We start from the raw sequence: 16,203 nt of genomic DNA on the forward strand, positions 1-16,203 counted from the left end.
GAGGGAGAATGGGGAGGTGGGGGAGCTTCTTTGTAGGCTGTTAAATAGGTCCTGACCTATATTGCATAAATCACAGCCTTTTATTTGACCCTTGGAAATGATCCCAGAATATGTGGCAAGATGGACGAGAAAGTAAAGACAGATCTGGAAAGCAAGAGGGGTCCTTTCCCTGGGGACACGCAGAATGATCTCAAGGAGTTCTTTCTCCCAGTCTTACTTTCTCTTAATCTCATCCTTTTTCTTTCTCCCCCTTCCCCTTGGTTTTCTGGGTGAGGCTGTAAACAGAGGCAGTTTTTGACTAAAGGGGAAGCTGCTGTTCGTAGCCTCTCTTGGCAGCCAACCACAAGGTAATCATGTATAAGGTAATCCCTCTGTTGTCAGAGATTTGGACACGGTTTGTCCCTGATCACAAGGACAAGCAGCCCAAGCCACATTTGGGCAATGGTTTTCTTGGCACTCGATTCCTGGGAGGATGCTGGCACTGGCAGAGAGGACAGCACCACCTGCCCCAAGTACTGTTGCTGCAGCTCTCTGTCCTGGTATTTGAACATCTTGGCATAACTTTTTTTGCTAGTGCTTTGGTTGAAGAAGAAAAGTGCATCTTTATCTCCACAAAGTTGTATGTCATTCTCAGAAGGCATGTCCCTAAACTACTCTTTGTTAGCCTTTACTCTGAAGTCCCAGTTGCACACACAAGATTTGATCTGGTAGCAGTCAGCAGCAGCCAATGTATTCAAATGCTTTGGCTGATCAGTGCTTTGGATGCAGGATGTTTTACTACGGATCAGTTCTGGATTCACTAACTCTCCTCCTCCTTTGCCATCCTGTAGTGTCTTGAGTGTTGAAGAGGCGGCTTCATTAGAGCCACAACCTCTCTGCTAGCACCCAGACTGCTGCTATCCATACAGACACCCATTTCTCACCCCAGAAGAGCCTGGGAGCTGCGGGCACCATGGATCCATCCCAAGTGGCCAGCAGGGCCCTCCTACCACCTCTGAGCATCCTTCCTAATGGGGCTGAAATTCAGACGTGTTACTAGTTGGTATCCAGCTATGGGCTAGCTTTGTGTGTGTGGCACTGTTTGCTTCAGGAACCACAGCAGACTGCTGCTGTTGACACGCACAGAGCAGCTGTCTGCCAGATTAAGCTGGTTGACATTTTTCTTTGCTTTTTTTTTTCTTGGCTGATAAAACATGACTTATTAGAAGCCACTTCTGCAAATCCCTTGGGCATTTCACAGACTATGTGTGTTTCGAGAAACTCTTTGTAGATCAGCCTTGGGTTTCTGCTTAGATTTGGCTTAGAGGAAGGGGAATCAGATGAGGACTCAAGATCAAATCTATCAGGAAGTTAGAAGTATGTTATTTTGAATTAGGATTTCCAAACTCAAACCAAAATCAGCAGGAAAAGCCCCGCAAAAACAAGGTAGGAGAAATAGCAAAGGGACATAGACCTTAAACCATTTGGGATGCCCTGGACATGCCAGAGAAGCTCAGAAGGGTAAAAGAGCAGTGTCTGAAGTGAACAAGCAGGTTGCTGAAGCGATGATGTCTGAGCAGTATGCCAAAGGGAAAGAGTAGGTTTGATAAGAGATTTGGCAAGCCATTCTAAAGCCTTTACCCAGCTTCATGGAAGGTGCTGGGGAGGTTTGAGGAGAGTGATTATACTGGAGTTGCACTCCCCCTGGTTCCAGCTATGGGACTGTGGAGACATGTGAACGTTCTTTGCTTGCAAGAGGGGATTCAAAGATAGCACAGGCATGAGCACAGCTTCCTGAGACAGACAGACATCATTTTCCTAACCGAAAAACCGTCATAAGCATACCTATGGCATTCAATTTAAAGTCCTCCAGGATGAGGGTCTGTGGGGATGAGGTTCCCTCGAACAGTTGGACAAATGATTTTAAAACAACCACGTTAATGCCATCCAAAGGCCTGGGAGGTTTCATCCAAGCCCTTGGGCACTAAAACTGTAAACACGTGCTGACCTATTTCTCTCCTCACCTCCCTGGGAAAAGGTCCAAGGGAGTGTTGAGGCCTGCTCAGGCAAACAAGACAGTAAGTTTTCTGTGAGAAAATCTTTTCTTGATCTTTTTATCTAATAAGTACCTGTACTGCAGCTTTTCATTGTCATTAGCCTAAGTACCAATCACCCCAGTGATACCCAAGCACCTTCAGTGCCAGGCCTACATGGATAAAACTGTTCCTAAACACTGTAAATAGTGGAGTCTCAGGCATTTGCAGAGCTGCTGGGCGTGATGCTGTAGTGATATGCCATCAGCAGTTCCAAGCCTCCAGGTTTGCCAGCACACTTGGAGAAATACATTCCTGCCAGACCACTCTCTTACCAGCTACCCACACCAGAGCACTGCTGAATCAAAAACTTAATACAAGAAGAAATAAACTCCCTGAATGTTCTCTTTTGTCTGCTTTCCAGCTATAGTCTGCACAAACCAAGGTCATGACAGGCTGCTGTATGCAGCACCACGGAGAATGACTGTTCTTTGTGGGCCTCTAGTGCTGCTTATACCCCAGCATCTGGCTGCAGAGCATCCTCGGGAACAGCTTTTGAGTGAGGGCACCAGGTCTGTTCTCAGAAGTGGCTGAACGTGAAAGCAAAGTCAGCAGATGGGCAGCAGTGCGCAGGGAGGAAAAGAAAGGAGATCAGCTGCCCTAAAGACAAGCTCCATCATTCAGTGGTGGCTGAGGCAATCTCTGACTCATCCTGTGCTCCAGCAGCTGGGAGGGCTACGACAAGAGCATGACACAGCCCCTTCCAGGCAAGGAGCAAACAAAGCTGAGTGGCTCTATGTTGACTTTTGCTTCATCAAAAGCAAAGGCGGCCAAAGCAGTATGACAGCAACAGAGTGCACAACTTGCAACACGGTGTGAGGAAATCTCAGTTCAACACAAGAAGAGGGCTAGTGCCTGATTGCCTATTTAATACCTTCTGTCCTTCACCCATTGCTGAAGACGCTGCTAAGGAGGAACGGATGTTTTTCTCACTGTCCTTGCTGGGAGTCTCACTTTGATCTCATGGTAGCATGAAGAAATTCCTCCCTGCCACCCCAGTGGAGTTTCACAGCTGAGAGAAGTCCCTCAATCACAGGTCCCACTTGATGGGGTTGTGCAGACCGTGTCTGCATGACTTCTTTGTCAGTCCCTGCCTGGTTGCTCATGAGAAGCGAGGTTATCTCACCTCGCTGGCAAGCCTGTGCTGGGTGGGATTTCTTGGGCTTGCCGAGCCCTTTGCAGTGACTTGAAGTTAGTAGTTCTCAGTAACTCCCTTGCAAACTTGCCAGCGCAGATTTTGAGCTGTCAGCTACTGATCTGTTGCAACCAGTGATCCTGCCAAGGCAACCTGACCTGCCAGATTGGAGGTGTTACCGGAAGGGATAAGCACTTTCAACATAGCTACAGGAATGTCATTTAGAAATCAGTGTCTCCATGTGTGTGTGTGTCCTTTTATGGGGGAATCACACTCGCAGCTTGTCTTCAGTTCCTTAGGTTTGAAATCTGAACCATAGCTACTGGTGAAGCAGGCCTTGTGAGGAGGGGTGGTCGCAGTACTTCTCCTGAGGCCCCAAACCCTTTGTTCAGGTGGGCTTTACCTCCAGCATATGCCAAGGAAGGTGGGAAAGATCAAATGGACAGAGTGCTGGGGCTCGATCAGGAACAGGACAGAGTGAGGAATGGTGCTAACAGAAAGTGGGTGCAGAAGAGGGGAGCAATTCTTATTCCCATTGAGCTCAAGACTTGGAGACCTGACGTTTGAGGCTAACACCTTTATCAGAGCATTTCCTGAGATGTGGCATTTAGCCAAGTGATGTCATTACTCACATTCCTTCTTGTGTAGTTCCCTGCTGGCAGACAGGCTTGGAGAAATGAACGTTTTGTTAAGGTCTGTGGTTTTCCCAGTCGCTGAACCTGTGCCACCCATTGTGTCTCGTTCTGTGTTTCCTTCTAGAAATGCCATGCCTGATTCTGGAGCAGGGTCCAGTGCCTGGGCTCTCTCTTCTGATGACATATGTGTATTTTCTTGGCAGGATCTTAGTGAGTTAAATTCAACAACAGTGAAGAGCCCCACCAACACTGTGACAGTGCAAAACCTCAAAGCTGGCACCATCTACGTCTTCCAAGTGCGGGCACGTACTGTGGCTGGGTATGGCCGGTACAGTGGCAAGATGTATTTCCAGACCATGACTGAAGGTAAGTCTTCAGCTGTCACTGCATAAATGTGAAATAAGGTCTACAGAGATTTGAACAAGATGGAGATACACGGGTAGTGGTGCCGGTCCCCTTCCTGGCAGTCCCATCAAGGGTGCATTGACAAGTCACATGCATTTATTCAATCTGGCAAGAACCGTTGAGGGACATGGGTGCTTGGTGGTCCATGCAGGGAATCATACAGTCCAGGCCAATTTCTGCCATGCTTTTCTGGCATGAGGACCTGTCCATTCAGTTGGATTTAGAGGGAACAAAATTTATGATGTTCATCTGCAGGGATGTTGATGACAAATACAGCTTTGGATCTCTACTTGCCAAATTTGTGCAGCTAAATAAGACAAGTCAAGCCAGTTTTCTGGCCCTGAGGCCAAGTAGCAAGGCACAGCATGCTTCCACAGGACTGACTTTCCCACCCAAAAAGGATAGCTCCATCCAGCCTTCCTGCTGGGGAGCATCCCTGTCACAGCCACCTTGCTTGGGAGAGGGCTAGCTAGCACAGAAAAAAATCCATGCCAAGAAACATGTTAGCAATAGCCATGCAAATACAGGCCATTGCTCAGACCTAGGCTCTGGCCCTGATGAATGTATTAGTGTCTACCCACCCTGTAACCAGTGCAGTAACGCATTCTTTCTTCCTTGCATGTCAGCTGAGTACCAGACCAGTGTCCAGGAGAAGCTGCCGCTCATCATCGGCTCCTCTGCAGCAGGACTGGTGTTCCTCATTGCTGTAGTCATCATCATTATTGTGTGCAATAGGTAGGTCAGTCTGAGTGCACTACCTGAGCTCGCGTGAGCCTCAGGGCTGGGTACCAAGAGGCCCGCTGTGCTGGGGCTGTGCAAGGGGACGGCAATTAGAGAGGAAGGGTGGCAGGGGTAGAAGTGGGGATGGTGGAAACAGGAAGGGAAAAGATGCCCCCACAGCACATTTCTTAGCCTCGATCAATCTGTGCACGGTGCTTAGGAATCCCTTTCTTTCCAGAAGACGGGGCTTTGAACGTGCCGACTCCGAGTACACTGACAAACTGCAGCACTATACCAGTGGCCACAGTACGTACCGTGGTCCCCCACCAGGCCTGGGGGTCCGCTCTCTCTTGGGTTTGTGTTCCTGTTCACTCATTCCTTGTGTTGTGCGGGAAGGGCTCAGGGTCTCTAGCCAGACACGTGTGTGCATGTAAAGACAAGAGGACCGCTGTGCTGGCCAGGGCTCCAAGAAACATGGCCAGATCCTTTGATCCTTGCCCTAAGAAAGCTTCTGCCCTTGGGGTCTAACAAGGTGGAGCTTCTTCAGGAAGCCACTGGAGAGATCTCGACTGCATTATGTGCCTTTGGCTCATGTCCACTTGCCCTCCCTTCCCCTCATCTCAGTATGCATCTGCTGAATACTGCCTCTGGTTCCCTATGCCCTTCCTAGACACGTTCTGTAGCATGCTGTGTGCATCTCTGAACCAGCATACTGCATCCCCCAGAACCAAAGCTCAGACTGGCATTCATAGCTTGGATCTCCACTTGCATCATCTAGATCTCCTCACCTGTTCCCTGTGCTCTAGGCCTCTGCCCTGCTTAGTTCATGCTCTCCAGACCTGTGTGCTTTTGGGTGCTGACCATGAACTGGGCACCCGTGCATGCTCTACAGACCCCTGCAACATCAAACACAACCCTTCCGTGTGCCCCCGAAACCTCACACTCTTCTGCTGTGCAGCCCCTCCCAACACACGCTATCTTGCTGCTCAGATTCCTGAGCTTTTCCCAGTTTGTGGGCAGCAGAGAGACCCCTTCCCCAGCTTGCCTCAATGCTGTGGACCACTGTTCCTCATGGTGCCTTTGCCACAGCCCATTCCAGTGCTTCCAGAATCCTAGTAGATATGATTTATCTGTCTATATTTTTACATATATATATATATGCCATGTTATGCATTGTATCTATCTATATAATAGGTATTTTTATATCTGTGATGTTATATATCTATATCTGTAATAGATATAATACAAAACATGCCCTTTCTTGCAGCCTGCCTCTTCTGATATACCCATGCACTGCAAGACACTCCCTCACACCCAGCATTCCTGCTTTAACCTCACTATGCAGCCTGCCTCACCCTCATTCTCCTTGTCAACCCCTGGCTGCATGCCCTCTCCAATGTCTTTTTCCTCCCTCACTAGAGATCACTGAAATTCTGCTTTGTTCCTATCTCTGTTATCATTAACATTATATTATACTTGCAGCTTCAGGATTTCTATCCTTTTTATGCCTTGTTCCTGTACAGACCTGGGCCTTATTCAAAAAATGGTTGCACGTGTAGAAAACCAGTAAAGTTTCTGCACAGGACTCACTGGTGTTTCTGCATTTACCTTGGAAACATATTCTGAAAGGCAGGGTACTGAACTGCAACTCTGCCTGAACAGCAGTGTTCTGGCTGCATTGCTATAACTTACCAGTAAAAATGACACTCTTCAAGAAAGATTATGTAAATGCAACTCTCAGTTGTTTGTCAGTCCTTGCTGCATGTGTAAACATACATTCACACTTTCTCCCAGGGTCTGGTGTGTAACATGACAGCTTCAGGCTGGGATGGCATTAATAGCTGTGCCTTCACAACTGTTGGAATAGGCTAGATGCCACCAGATGAACTGTTAACAGGCCTGGGGTGCATTTTAGCCATATCGTCATTCAAGACACCGATCCAAGGCATAGTCCCTCCTCAGATTCCCAGCAGTGACTGCTGCAGAAAGGCTACAGCTTATGGTTAACAGATTGCCAAAGCACGGGGAGTCTGTAAGCCTTTACATTGCAGCAGCTCGCCTGAATGGGTCTGACCAGCATCCTACACATGGACCTGGGAGCTGTGCCTCTGGTTCTGTGCTGGGCTCCTTATTTAGTGAGTTGTGGCCTCTTCTCTACGGGACTCGCAATCTGGGGGCTGGCCAGAGCCCAGAAAAATGAGTATAGAAAGGCCCCTGCTGTGTGCCAGCTGTGGGCCCAATGTTTATTAGATGCCAGGCCTGTGCAAACCTGGCTCTGCATGTTCTTTCTCAAACTTCTTTGCCGTGTCTGCTTGACACCCTTGATCATGCAGCTTCCCGAGGTTAAAAAAAGACCCTCATCATCAACAGCATTTTGGCCCACCTCATGGGCATGCATCTTTGTGTGCAGAAGCACCCACACACATGCACACACACACCAACTTGCCCACACATGCATGCACGTGCCTACAGTTGTGTGCACACAAAAGTTGTGTGTACACAAACAAATAGGTTTTTCTTGTCCTTGATGCCAGCCGTTTGTCCATTTGTGCCTGTCTGTCTGACTCTCTCCCTCACCTTTATGCAGTGACTCCAGGGATGAAGATTTATATCGATCCATTTACCTACGAAGATCCCAATGAGGCTGTCAGGGAATTTGCAAAAGAAATCGATATCTCGTGTGTGAAAATTGAGCAAGTGATTGGGGCAGGTAGGTAAACTGGGAATGTCTGGCTGGTCCTCAGCAGCACAGTCTCCTTTGTGGTCTGAGACTTTGGTGAGGATTTAACCTTACATTTAGTGGGAAAGCTATTGTCAGTAAGGTCTTATACTTAGCCCCAGCCTGCCTGGACTAGCAGCAACATGGTGGTCTCTGGAGGACACCCAGTGCTGGAGACCAGGTATCCCTGTGTGTGCACAGTGTCCACCACTCCTCACCAAAGGACGGGTTCGCCTGAAAGAAGGAGGCGTTTTCTGTGGCACGAGGGAGGAAATCCAAAGCCATGGTCGGCTCAGGGGTGTGCTTCACAGGGTCCCTCAGGAACGGGGTCCCTCAACGAAGGCAGAGATCTGAAAGGCCAACAAGCTCTACCTGTTTCTCTCTGTTCACAGGGGAGTTTGGTGAGGTGTGCAGTGGGCATCTCAAGCTTCCTGGCAAAAGAGAGATCTTCGTGGCCATCAAGACGCTGAAGTCTGGCTACACGGAGAAGCAGAGACGGGATTTTCTGAGCGAGGCCAGCATCATGGGGCAGTTTGACCATCCCAACGTCATCCACCTGGAGGGAGTAGTAACCAAGAGTTCACCAGTCATGATCATTACTGAGTTCATGGAGAATGGCTCATTGGACTCCTTCTTGAGGGTATGAGATTCCAGGAGCATGCAGACCCAGAGAAGGGCCAGGGGAGGCCTGGAGTGGGGGATCTTTTCCCTGTGCCACTAGAACTATGCCCAGCAACCCCTGGCACTGGGGCAGCTGCTGCATGCTGCAGAGGTCTGAGGAAAACAGCTGAGCACCCTGTTTTGTGATTGGTGAGGGGTGAGGTGTACCCGAACAAAAATGCGTGCCCAAAGGCCTAGGTACTTGTAACCAGGCCGCAAAACAAGAATTACCCCGATTATCAGTAAAAATACATATTGTTCCCAGGGTGTGAATGTGGGTGGATCAGGTTATGTGTTACAGTAGGACAAAATGCAGCACATTGGTAGATGTACGGTTGGGAATAGAACACAGGCAGCTGTGCCTACACGTATGCATGCCCACAGGTATATTTACAAACTCTGCCTCTGTGGACATGGAGGTGAGTTCTGCCAGATCTTTTACACAGCAGGGCTTCACCTCCAACTGCTTTGTCTAAATATTTACACGTTTGAGTCTGAAATGAATAAATCACTGTGTTGACTGGATGTTGAATTCACCTGGTAAGAATAGATTGCCTCTTCTGAACCCTCCTGTGCAAGGTGTGGCAGAGGTCAGACAACGGCCATTGGCAGTGATGCTTGTAGGACATATGAGGGTGACTTCCAGCCCCCGTGAGCTCTTGACTCTCCACACTCTTGCTTTGAGAAGGAACCTAATGGTGTTTGTGGTATAGCTGTGTCATAATGGGGTGTAAAAAAAGGCTACTGTTTGCCTGGCAGGCTGTGAATTGCTCCTGTCACGTAGACTCTTTTCTTTCCCCCCAAGCAAAACGATGGGCAGTTCACAGTGATCCAGCTGGTGGGCATGCTGCGGGGTATCGCAGCAGGCATGAAGTACCTGGCCGATATGAACTACGTGCACCGGGACCTGGCCGCCCGCAACATCCTGGTGAACAGCAACCTGGTCTGCAAGGTGTCTGACTTCGGCCTCTCCCGTTTTCTGGAGGATGACACTTCTGATCCCACCTACACCAGTGCACTGGTAAGGCTGCTTTTAGAGCAGGAGGGATGGGTGGGGAAGGAAAGAGTTAGGGAAAGAGAGGAAGGGGAGATCTCCTGTTGACATTGAGAAGACTTTTCTCAGGGTGCCAACAATAGGCATAATGTGCCAGATGGCAAAAATAAATTAAATTAACCAAGGAAGATTTTCTCTTGCCAGTTGTCATTCCAGTGGCTGTTGATGGGCTCTGTAGTCATGTCTATGGATAACTGAGCCTTCTTCCAAACATGTCTCAAACAATCCATGTCTCTGATAAAGCCTTTAGATGTAGATAATGAAATATCTCGTTCCAGCATGGCCCAGCTTGGGGTCCTGCAAGATGCCACCCTGACAGATTTGTTGCTAGGGCAGCAAGTCTCTGTATTTTTACCATTACTGTCCAACTGTGCTGTCCTGCTGTCTGGGAAGCCATGATCGTTTTTCATGTCATGTCATGGGCTCAGCCCCAGAAATGACAGACTGAAGTGTGAATGCTTGCTGGGCAAAGCCGTGCGGTACTAGACACTGATCTCACAGAAAATCTTTCTAAATTATAGAGAGAAATAATTTCAACAACAGCTTCATGATCACGTTAACAGCTTCCCAGGAACACCACAGTACCAGTGACACAAGTGCCACAGAGGACTCGTGGCCTGTCTTGGAATACAAAATGTGTACCAGGACCAAGGACTTATTTGAAGACTTTCATGTTCAGTAAGACTGCAGCCAGTAGTTTTCCCCTGTACCATTTTTTTTGGCAAAGGCATAGAGCATCACTCCATTGCAATGCCTATGATAGGACTTCTTGGAAATTAGTGTTGATATAGCTGGGGCATGATCTGTAGGAAATATCTCTCACCACTCTTTTGAAGCTGCTAGTGATGAGATGTATGGCATAGCTCTTTTGAATTTTAACAGTTCTTGAATACCTAAAAGCTAAAGTTTTAATTCCTTTTATTCTGCTCCTGAGGTAGCTAGGTGACAGCAAAATGATGGAGGGAGATTCAAAGGGAAACAGTTTGAATTTTTCTAATTTCATAGTCATTCATTTTTCTACAAAAGACTCTACCAGCACAATGGGCATTTTGGCACGATGAAGATAACTGTACAGCAGTAGGCAGATGGAAGGAGCAGGGCTTATTTAATATGATGAAAAGGAGGCTGAACGGATGCCTAAAGGTGACCTGCAGTACTTGAAGAGCAGTTATGAAGAAGACAGCGTCAAACTCTTTGCAGTGCTACCAGGTGATATATGGGACAATAGACAAAAATGTAGCTTGGGATGTTCAAGTTTAATAATAGGAAAAGCTTCTTACCCGAGAGCGTGGTACAGCCCTGCAACAGATCACCAGATAAACTGGGGAGGATCATCATCCTTGAAGGTTGCCAGGACCTGGTTAGACAAAGGCATGGCCATCCTGATTTAGTATTAGGGATAGTCCTGAGGAACCTTCCTTCTAGGATTTCACCAATTGGATGAAAATATATTGGGCACATCTTTTTCAGTTGTTCTTTCTTTTTCTGCTACCATCCTCTCTCTCTTTCTTGTTTTTTTCCTGCAGGGTGGGAAGATCCCAATACGGTGGACAGCACCTGAGGCAATTCAATACCGAAAATTCACATCAGCTAGTGATGTGTGGAGCTATGGAATAGTCATGTGGGAGGTGATGTCGTATGGCGAGCGGCCTTACTGGGATATGACCAACCAAGATGTGAGTTCTTAAGAAACAAGGAGTAGGAATACTGAAATCACGAGCAGATTGCAAGGCCAAAGCATGGTTATATCTGGACTCAGCTGATGGCACGTCCAGAGCCTTCCCTGTTATGGGAGATGGGTCCAAGGTCAACACCTTTGGAAGAAATAATGGGATTTACTTTGACCTTTGTTCTGGTCCCATTGTACTGCTGTCGCAGAGGTTAGAGACTGTATAAAACCTACTGCAGTAGGATCAGATTAATGTGAACAACCTCAGTTAAGGCAGACAGATACCTGGGAGGAAAGGGAGGAGACAGTTAAAAAAATAAAAGTTTCCACTGACATGAGAGCTCCTGAAGCACCTCCAAGTCCATCCATCTGTGGACTCGAATCTGTAGGCTTCCCTGCCTTACAGGAAAAGAGAGCAAGACTCAAGCTCCCACCTGGTTTCACAACTCCTCCCACCTGAATGGCAAATTAGACATTTTTCAGGTCAATACAACTCCATCCACACCATGTCAGGTTTCTTCAGGGCAAATTCCTCAATTTCATGGTGCGCTATTTTGCTCAAGTGAGTCCCTAATGCCTGAAGCAGATGATATTTTAGCACCTTTGGCTGTACATGGCCTTGTCCCAACCCCTGGCATACTTGGAAAGTTTTTTGTATCAATTCTCTGGCCACAAAGAAGGTTGTTAGAAGTTATGCCCTTCTCAGAAATGCCAATTTCCTTACCATTCACATTAGGGTTTCATTATCATCACTTACAGTTTCAAGCATTTACTGCAGACAAATGTTACTGCTCTTCTCCCTAGCCTGGTATCCCTCTGTATGCTCAGCACTCTGCTGTCCCCTCCTGGAGGCCTCCCCAGCCTCTTCTCCCCCTGCTTGTGCCGCAGAGCATCGTGCCCCAGAGGCTGTCACCACTTAATTGCTGCTGGTGCACCCTGCACGTTAGCACATGGCACATACTCACTGTAGTTTAGCCTCCTGACCCTAGGGTGTGAGAGCCTGGGGAGGCAGGAGAGAGAATAGAGAGTGCAGCCTGTGCCCCCTTGCGGGATGTGTCTTCTGGCTGCAAAGCAGGAGGTTTCTTGGGAAATTATTCAGTCAATGCCAGAGCCAAGTGCTTGATGCCTGCATCTCCCCAGAGCTCCTCTCCCCTGCTCTCCCTCTCCTCCTGTCTCGGATGGATCCATCATCCAGAGAGAGATCTGGGAGAGGGGACAGCTTGCACCTCTCAGGAGAGTCCCTGAACGGGAGCCAAGAGCTTCACAAACCACAGCAGTGATTTCACAGGTTAGGCCTTCACAGGCCCAGTGGGTCACCTTCTTATCCAGCCAGCGCTGCCTCTTGGAGGAAGGAGAGGCAGAAGGACTCATTCCATCTGGCACATGTGGACAGCAGCAGTGCCAGCCACAAGCTGTCTTGGATCAGCCTGCCCAGCATCCAGGATAAGCACAATGTTTGGAGCACTCTACTACTCTATCCTCTTCCTGAAGCTACAATCCATCTTCAACCTTTCAATATACCCCCCTTCTCACCCCAGACTGCCTGCCGTGGATCTTCCACTTACCCTCCCTTGGAGTGGCAGCTTTCTACTGCCACAGCACTCTCAGTATCACCCTTTCCCTGTTCCCATCTGCAGTATCCTCCACTTTCTCTATGCAGCCTTCCTGCTCAGCAACGTATTCATGCTGCTGTATGGATATGACTGTCCTTCCATGGGAAGGCATTACAGCCTTGGGGTAGCTCACCAGAAACTTAAGGAGATTTCTGTCCTTAGTAGTGTGCAAGACATGTCTGAACAAAGCTGTGGCAGCCCTGATCAAGTGAGACTAGATAGAGACATAAAGGTCGTTCTACCAGCCCTGTTGGGGTTCTTTCAGTTCTTTCCCCTTTTTTATCATCCCCATGGAGAGTTTGTCATTTCAAAGTGTTGTACCTGATTTCAGGTACTGCACCTTAGAGAATGAGATGACATGAGGAGGGCTGGGAGTTTGAGGGTATTGTGTTGCTACAAGAGTAGCTTGCTGAAATAGGCTACAGTAAGTGTGGGCAGAGCAGCTCTGTTGCACTGTGGTTGGCCATGACAGTCACCCTCAGGAGCTGAGAAAAGGAACATTATGAAGTGCCTCTTTGCCCACCTCCTCCATTCAGGGATGAAGACGTTATTACTGCTGTATTGATCTCTTTTTCTCTTGTTGCAGGTAATAAATGCTATTGAGCAGGACTATCGGCTGCCACCCCCTATGGATTGTCCAAATGCCCTGCATCAGCTAATGCTTGACTGTTGGCAGAAGGACCGAAACCACAGACCCAAATTTGGGCAAATTGTCAACACTTTAGATAAAATGATCCGAAATCCTAATAGCCTGAAAGCCATGGCACCTCTCTCCTCTGGGTATGCATCTTATCTTGTCTTTTGGCTTCTATTTGCAGATCTACCGTCCTCTGTGGCCTGATGGGCACTATCCCTGCATCTCTCCGAGCTAGCTGTTGTAGAGGCTGCTTGACCTGTGCAGTTTGGTCCTTCTTTATGGGAGGATGTCAAAGTCATTCTTGTCTCTCTCTGGCCAGCTTAGATTTCTGGGAACACAGAGAGCTCATTGAATTGGACAAGGTCCTCTGCACAGTTAGAGGAGCATCATGGTTCCATGTACATGTGATTGATGGATGGGTATGGATGCTCTGGTAGCCCAGTCTTGCATGCAGTGGAGGCAAGTAAGGCCTCATCAAACAGTATGATGTTTCCCAAGAATGGAGGTGAGGACTGCAGCAACTTATGGGAAGCACCGGCACAGTTCTGGGAGTGCATTTCCCCCCCCTTGTGCAGCCACGATTTGAGAGTTGTATCCCATGGTTTTTGCTAACTCCATCCTTTTTTTTTTTACAAACTGATCCAGAAACAGACTTCGCTGGTGTTCTGCACAGTCCTTGCTTCAGCTGGATAGTGTGGGTGGTACTGCTTAATGCAGTGCAGGCACTATGAATGGTGCTGGTCCACGTCCTAGCTGATGGAGGGTACGGGAATACATGTGCTTACCATTGCTTGTTTTGATTGTTCTCTATTTCTGTGTTTCAGGATTAATCTCCCTCTACTTGACCGCACAATCCCAGATTATACCAGCTTCAACACTGTGGATGAGTGGCTGGATGCCATCAAGATGAGCCAGTACAAAGAGAGCTTTGCCAGTGCTGGCTTCACCACCTTCGACATAGTATCGCAGATGAGTGTAGAGTAAGTGCCCAGGCTTCAAGTCCCAAAGCACAAGGAGAAGTCTCAGTAGTTTAACAACGATTGGGCATTAATATATTTTTTTATTATTATTTTTCTATGATGAAGTTTTACTTTTTTAGAATTTGTTACCATGTGGACCTACTTTTCGTCTATTCTGTTTCTGCAGAAATGTCTGTGTTCTGCACACTGTCTTGTGTCCAGACTGTGTGTGTTGCTCTGTATCTGCAGAACTCATTGTGAAAAAGAAAACAATAATGAGGGTCTCCAAAGCCCCCACATGGGACAAACGCAGATTTCAGGCTGGCATCAGGCAGTTCTGCAGCTACTGGAGAGCATTTTAAGACTCCACCATCCTCTTGCATGTTTGGCTTATTGGCAATGAAAACAAACACACTGCAAACAAATTTCTACTTAGGAAAGGCCTCTGAAATTTCATATGGTTTCACTTTGGTCTAAATTGTCTTGTATCCACTCAAACTTTCCTCAGTGGCAAAATTTTAGCAAGTTCTTCAGAGACAGCAGGCAGTTGAAATCCAGTTGTGGTGGTTTTTGAAATCTCTTGGGATTAAGTGGGGCTTTGATGCCTCTGGGGAAGATTTGTAGTTGGTTGCAGTTAGGTTTAAAAATCCTTCCTGAGAAAGCGCCAAGCATTAAAGGCATCTGTAAGTGCTACGATGTCTCTGTGCATAGTAACTTGGAATGTTTATCGGATTTGGTGCCTATTTTCACATTTTAAAACTACCACTCAATCACAATCCATTCACAGAAACAGCCAAACTGATCTTTTTTTTGGCTCTCTGTTCTTATTTCCTGCCAGGAAATTCACATGGCCATTCTGACTGTTTCAGTGTATCCATGGTACAGCCCCAAGGCCCTGGGGATGATTTTGGCACACTGTAGGCTGTGTTCATACAAGGGGAAGAGGGCCTATAAAATCTGAAGAAGAACTTTGATCAAACTAGGACATGACACCCACACCGCTGCCCAACTCTGCTGAATCTTTTGGGTCCTATTAGTGATATATCTAATAGATATATTGCAGGCAGCCCAGCTAATGAAGTCTGCATCCTTCTTGGACATGGTCAGTGTCCAGTAATGCTATTAGTGCCAGGAAAGGTGATGGAACAGGTCATCTGCATGCAATCACGCAGTGATTCATTAATATCGTTATTGATGACTTGGATGAGGGAATTGAGTGCACCCTCAGTAAGTTTGCAGTGACACCAAGTTGGGGGGATGTGTCGATGTGCCGGAGGGTAGGAAGGCCCCGCAGAGGGACCTGGGCAGGATGGGTCGATGGGCAGAGGCCATGGGATGAGGTTCAACATGGCCAAGGGCCGGGTCCTGCACCTGGGGCACAGGAACCCCATGCAGCGCTGCGGGCTGGGGGCAGAGCAGCTGGAAAGCTGTGCAGAGGAAAAGGATCTGGGGGTGTTGATGCTTGCCTGAACACGAGCCAGCAGTGTGCCCAGGGGGCCAAGAAGGCCAACGGCACGCTGGTTGTGTCAGGAATAGTGCAGCCAGCAGGGCCAGGGAGGTGATCGTCCCCCTGAGCTCAGCTTTGGTCTTTGCAGAAGTAGCTCATCAGGTAAATGGAGCTGCATTGCCATGAGACACCGTTTTCTTGAAATTTGGATAGCCAGCAAAGTTTAAATAGGTTTTAACTTCCTACCTCACAAAACAATAGAAAAAATCCAAGCATGCAAATAAAGAAAGAAAACGATACAAGGGCAGGAAAGCCTAAGGCTTTTCAAAGACAAAAACACTTAAAAGGAGTGCGCAGAGCATGCACTATTTGCTTCTACACTCTACATTGAGGCTTCCAGTACTCCGGGGGTGCTGCACTTGCATGGAAAATGCAAAGACTGGGAGATTCACCCAGCAAGACTAAAGACAAAAGAACA

At 47.8% G+C, this 16,203-nt stretch overlaps 1 protein-coding gene across 1 annotated transcript in view; it reads left to right on the plus strand.

The window, feature by feature from the left end:
- The window catches only part of EPHB2 (EPH receptor B2), an 86,834-nt gene that overhangs the window by 60,235 nt on the left and 10,396 nt on the right, over nucleotides 1–16,203 (plus strand). The window contains 9 exon segments of the mRNA XM_035344675.1: nucleotides 4,046–4,208; nucleotides 4,874–4,982; nucleotides 5,206–5,273; nucleotides 7,555–7,677; nucleotides 8,079–8,326; nucleotides 9,152–9,367; nucleotides 10,927–11,076; nucleotides 13,269–13,462; nucleotides 14,144–14,299. Coding sequence (XP_035200566.1) covers nucleotides 4,046–4,208; nucleotides 4,874–4,982; nucleotides 5,206–5,273; nucleotides 7,555–7,677; nucleotides 8,079–8,326; nucleotides 9,152–9,367; nucleotides 10,927–11,076; nucleotides 13,269–13,462; nucleotides 14,144–14,299 — 1,427 coding nt within the window.

Source organism: Oxyura jamaicensis, chromosome 21 (assembly GCF_011077185.1).
Source record: "Oxyura jamaicensis isolate SHBP4307 breed ruddy duck chromosome 21, BPBGC_Ojam_1.0, whole genome shotgun sequence".
Taxonomy (NCBI): Eukaryota; Metazoa; Chordata; class Aves; order Anseriformes; family Anatidae; genus Oxyura; species Oxyura jamaicensis.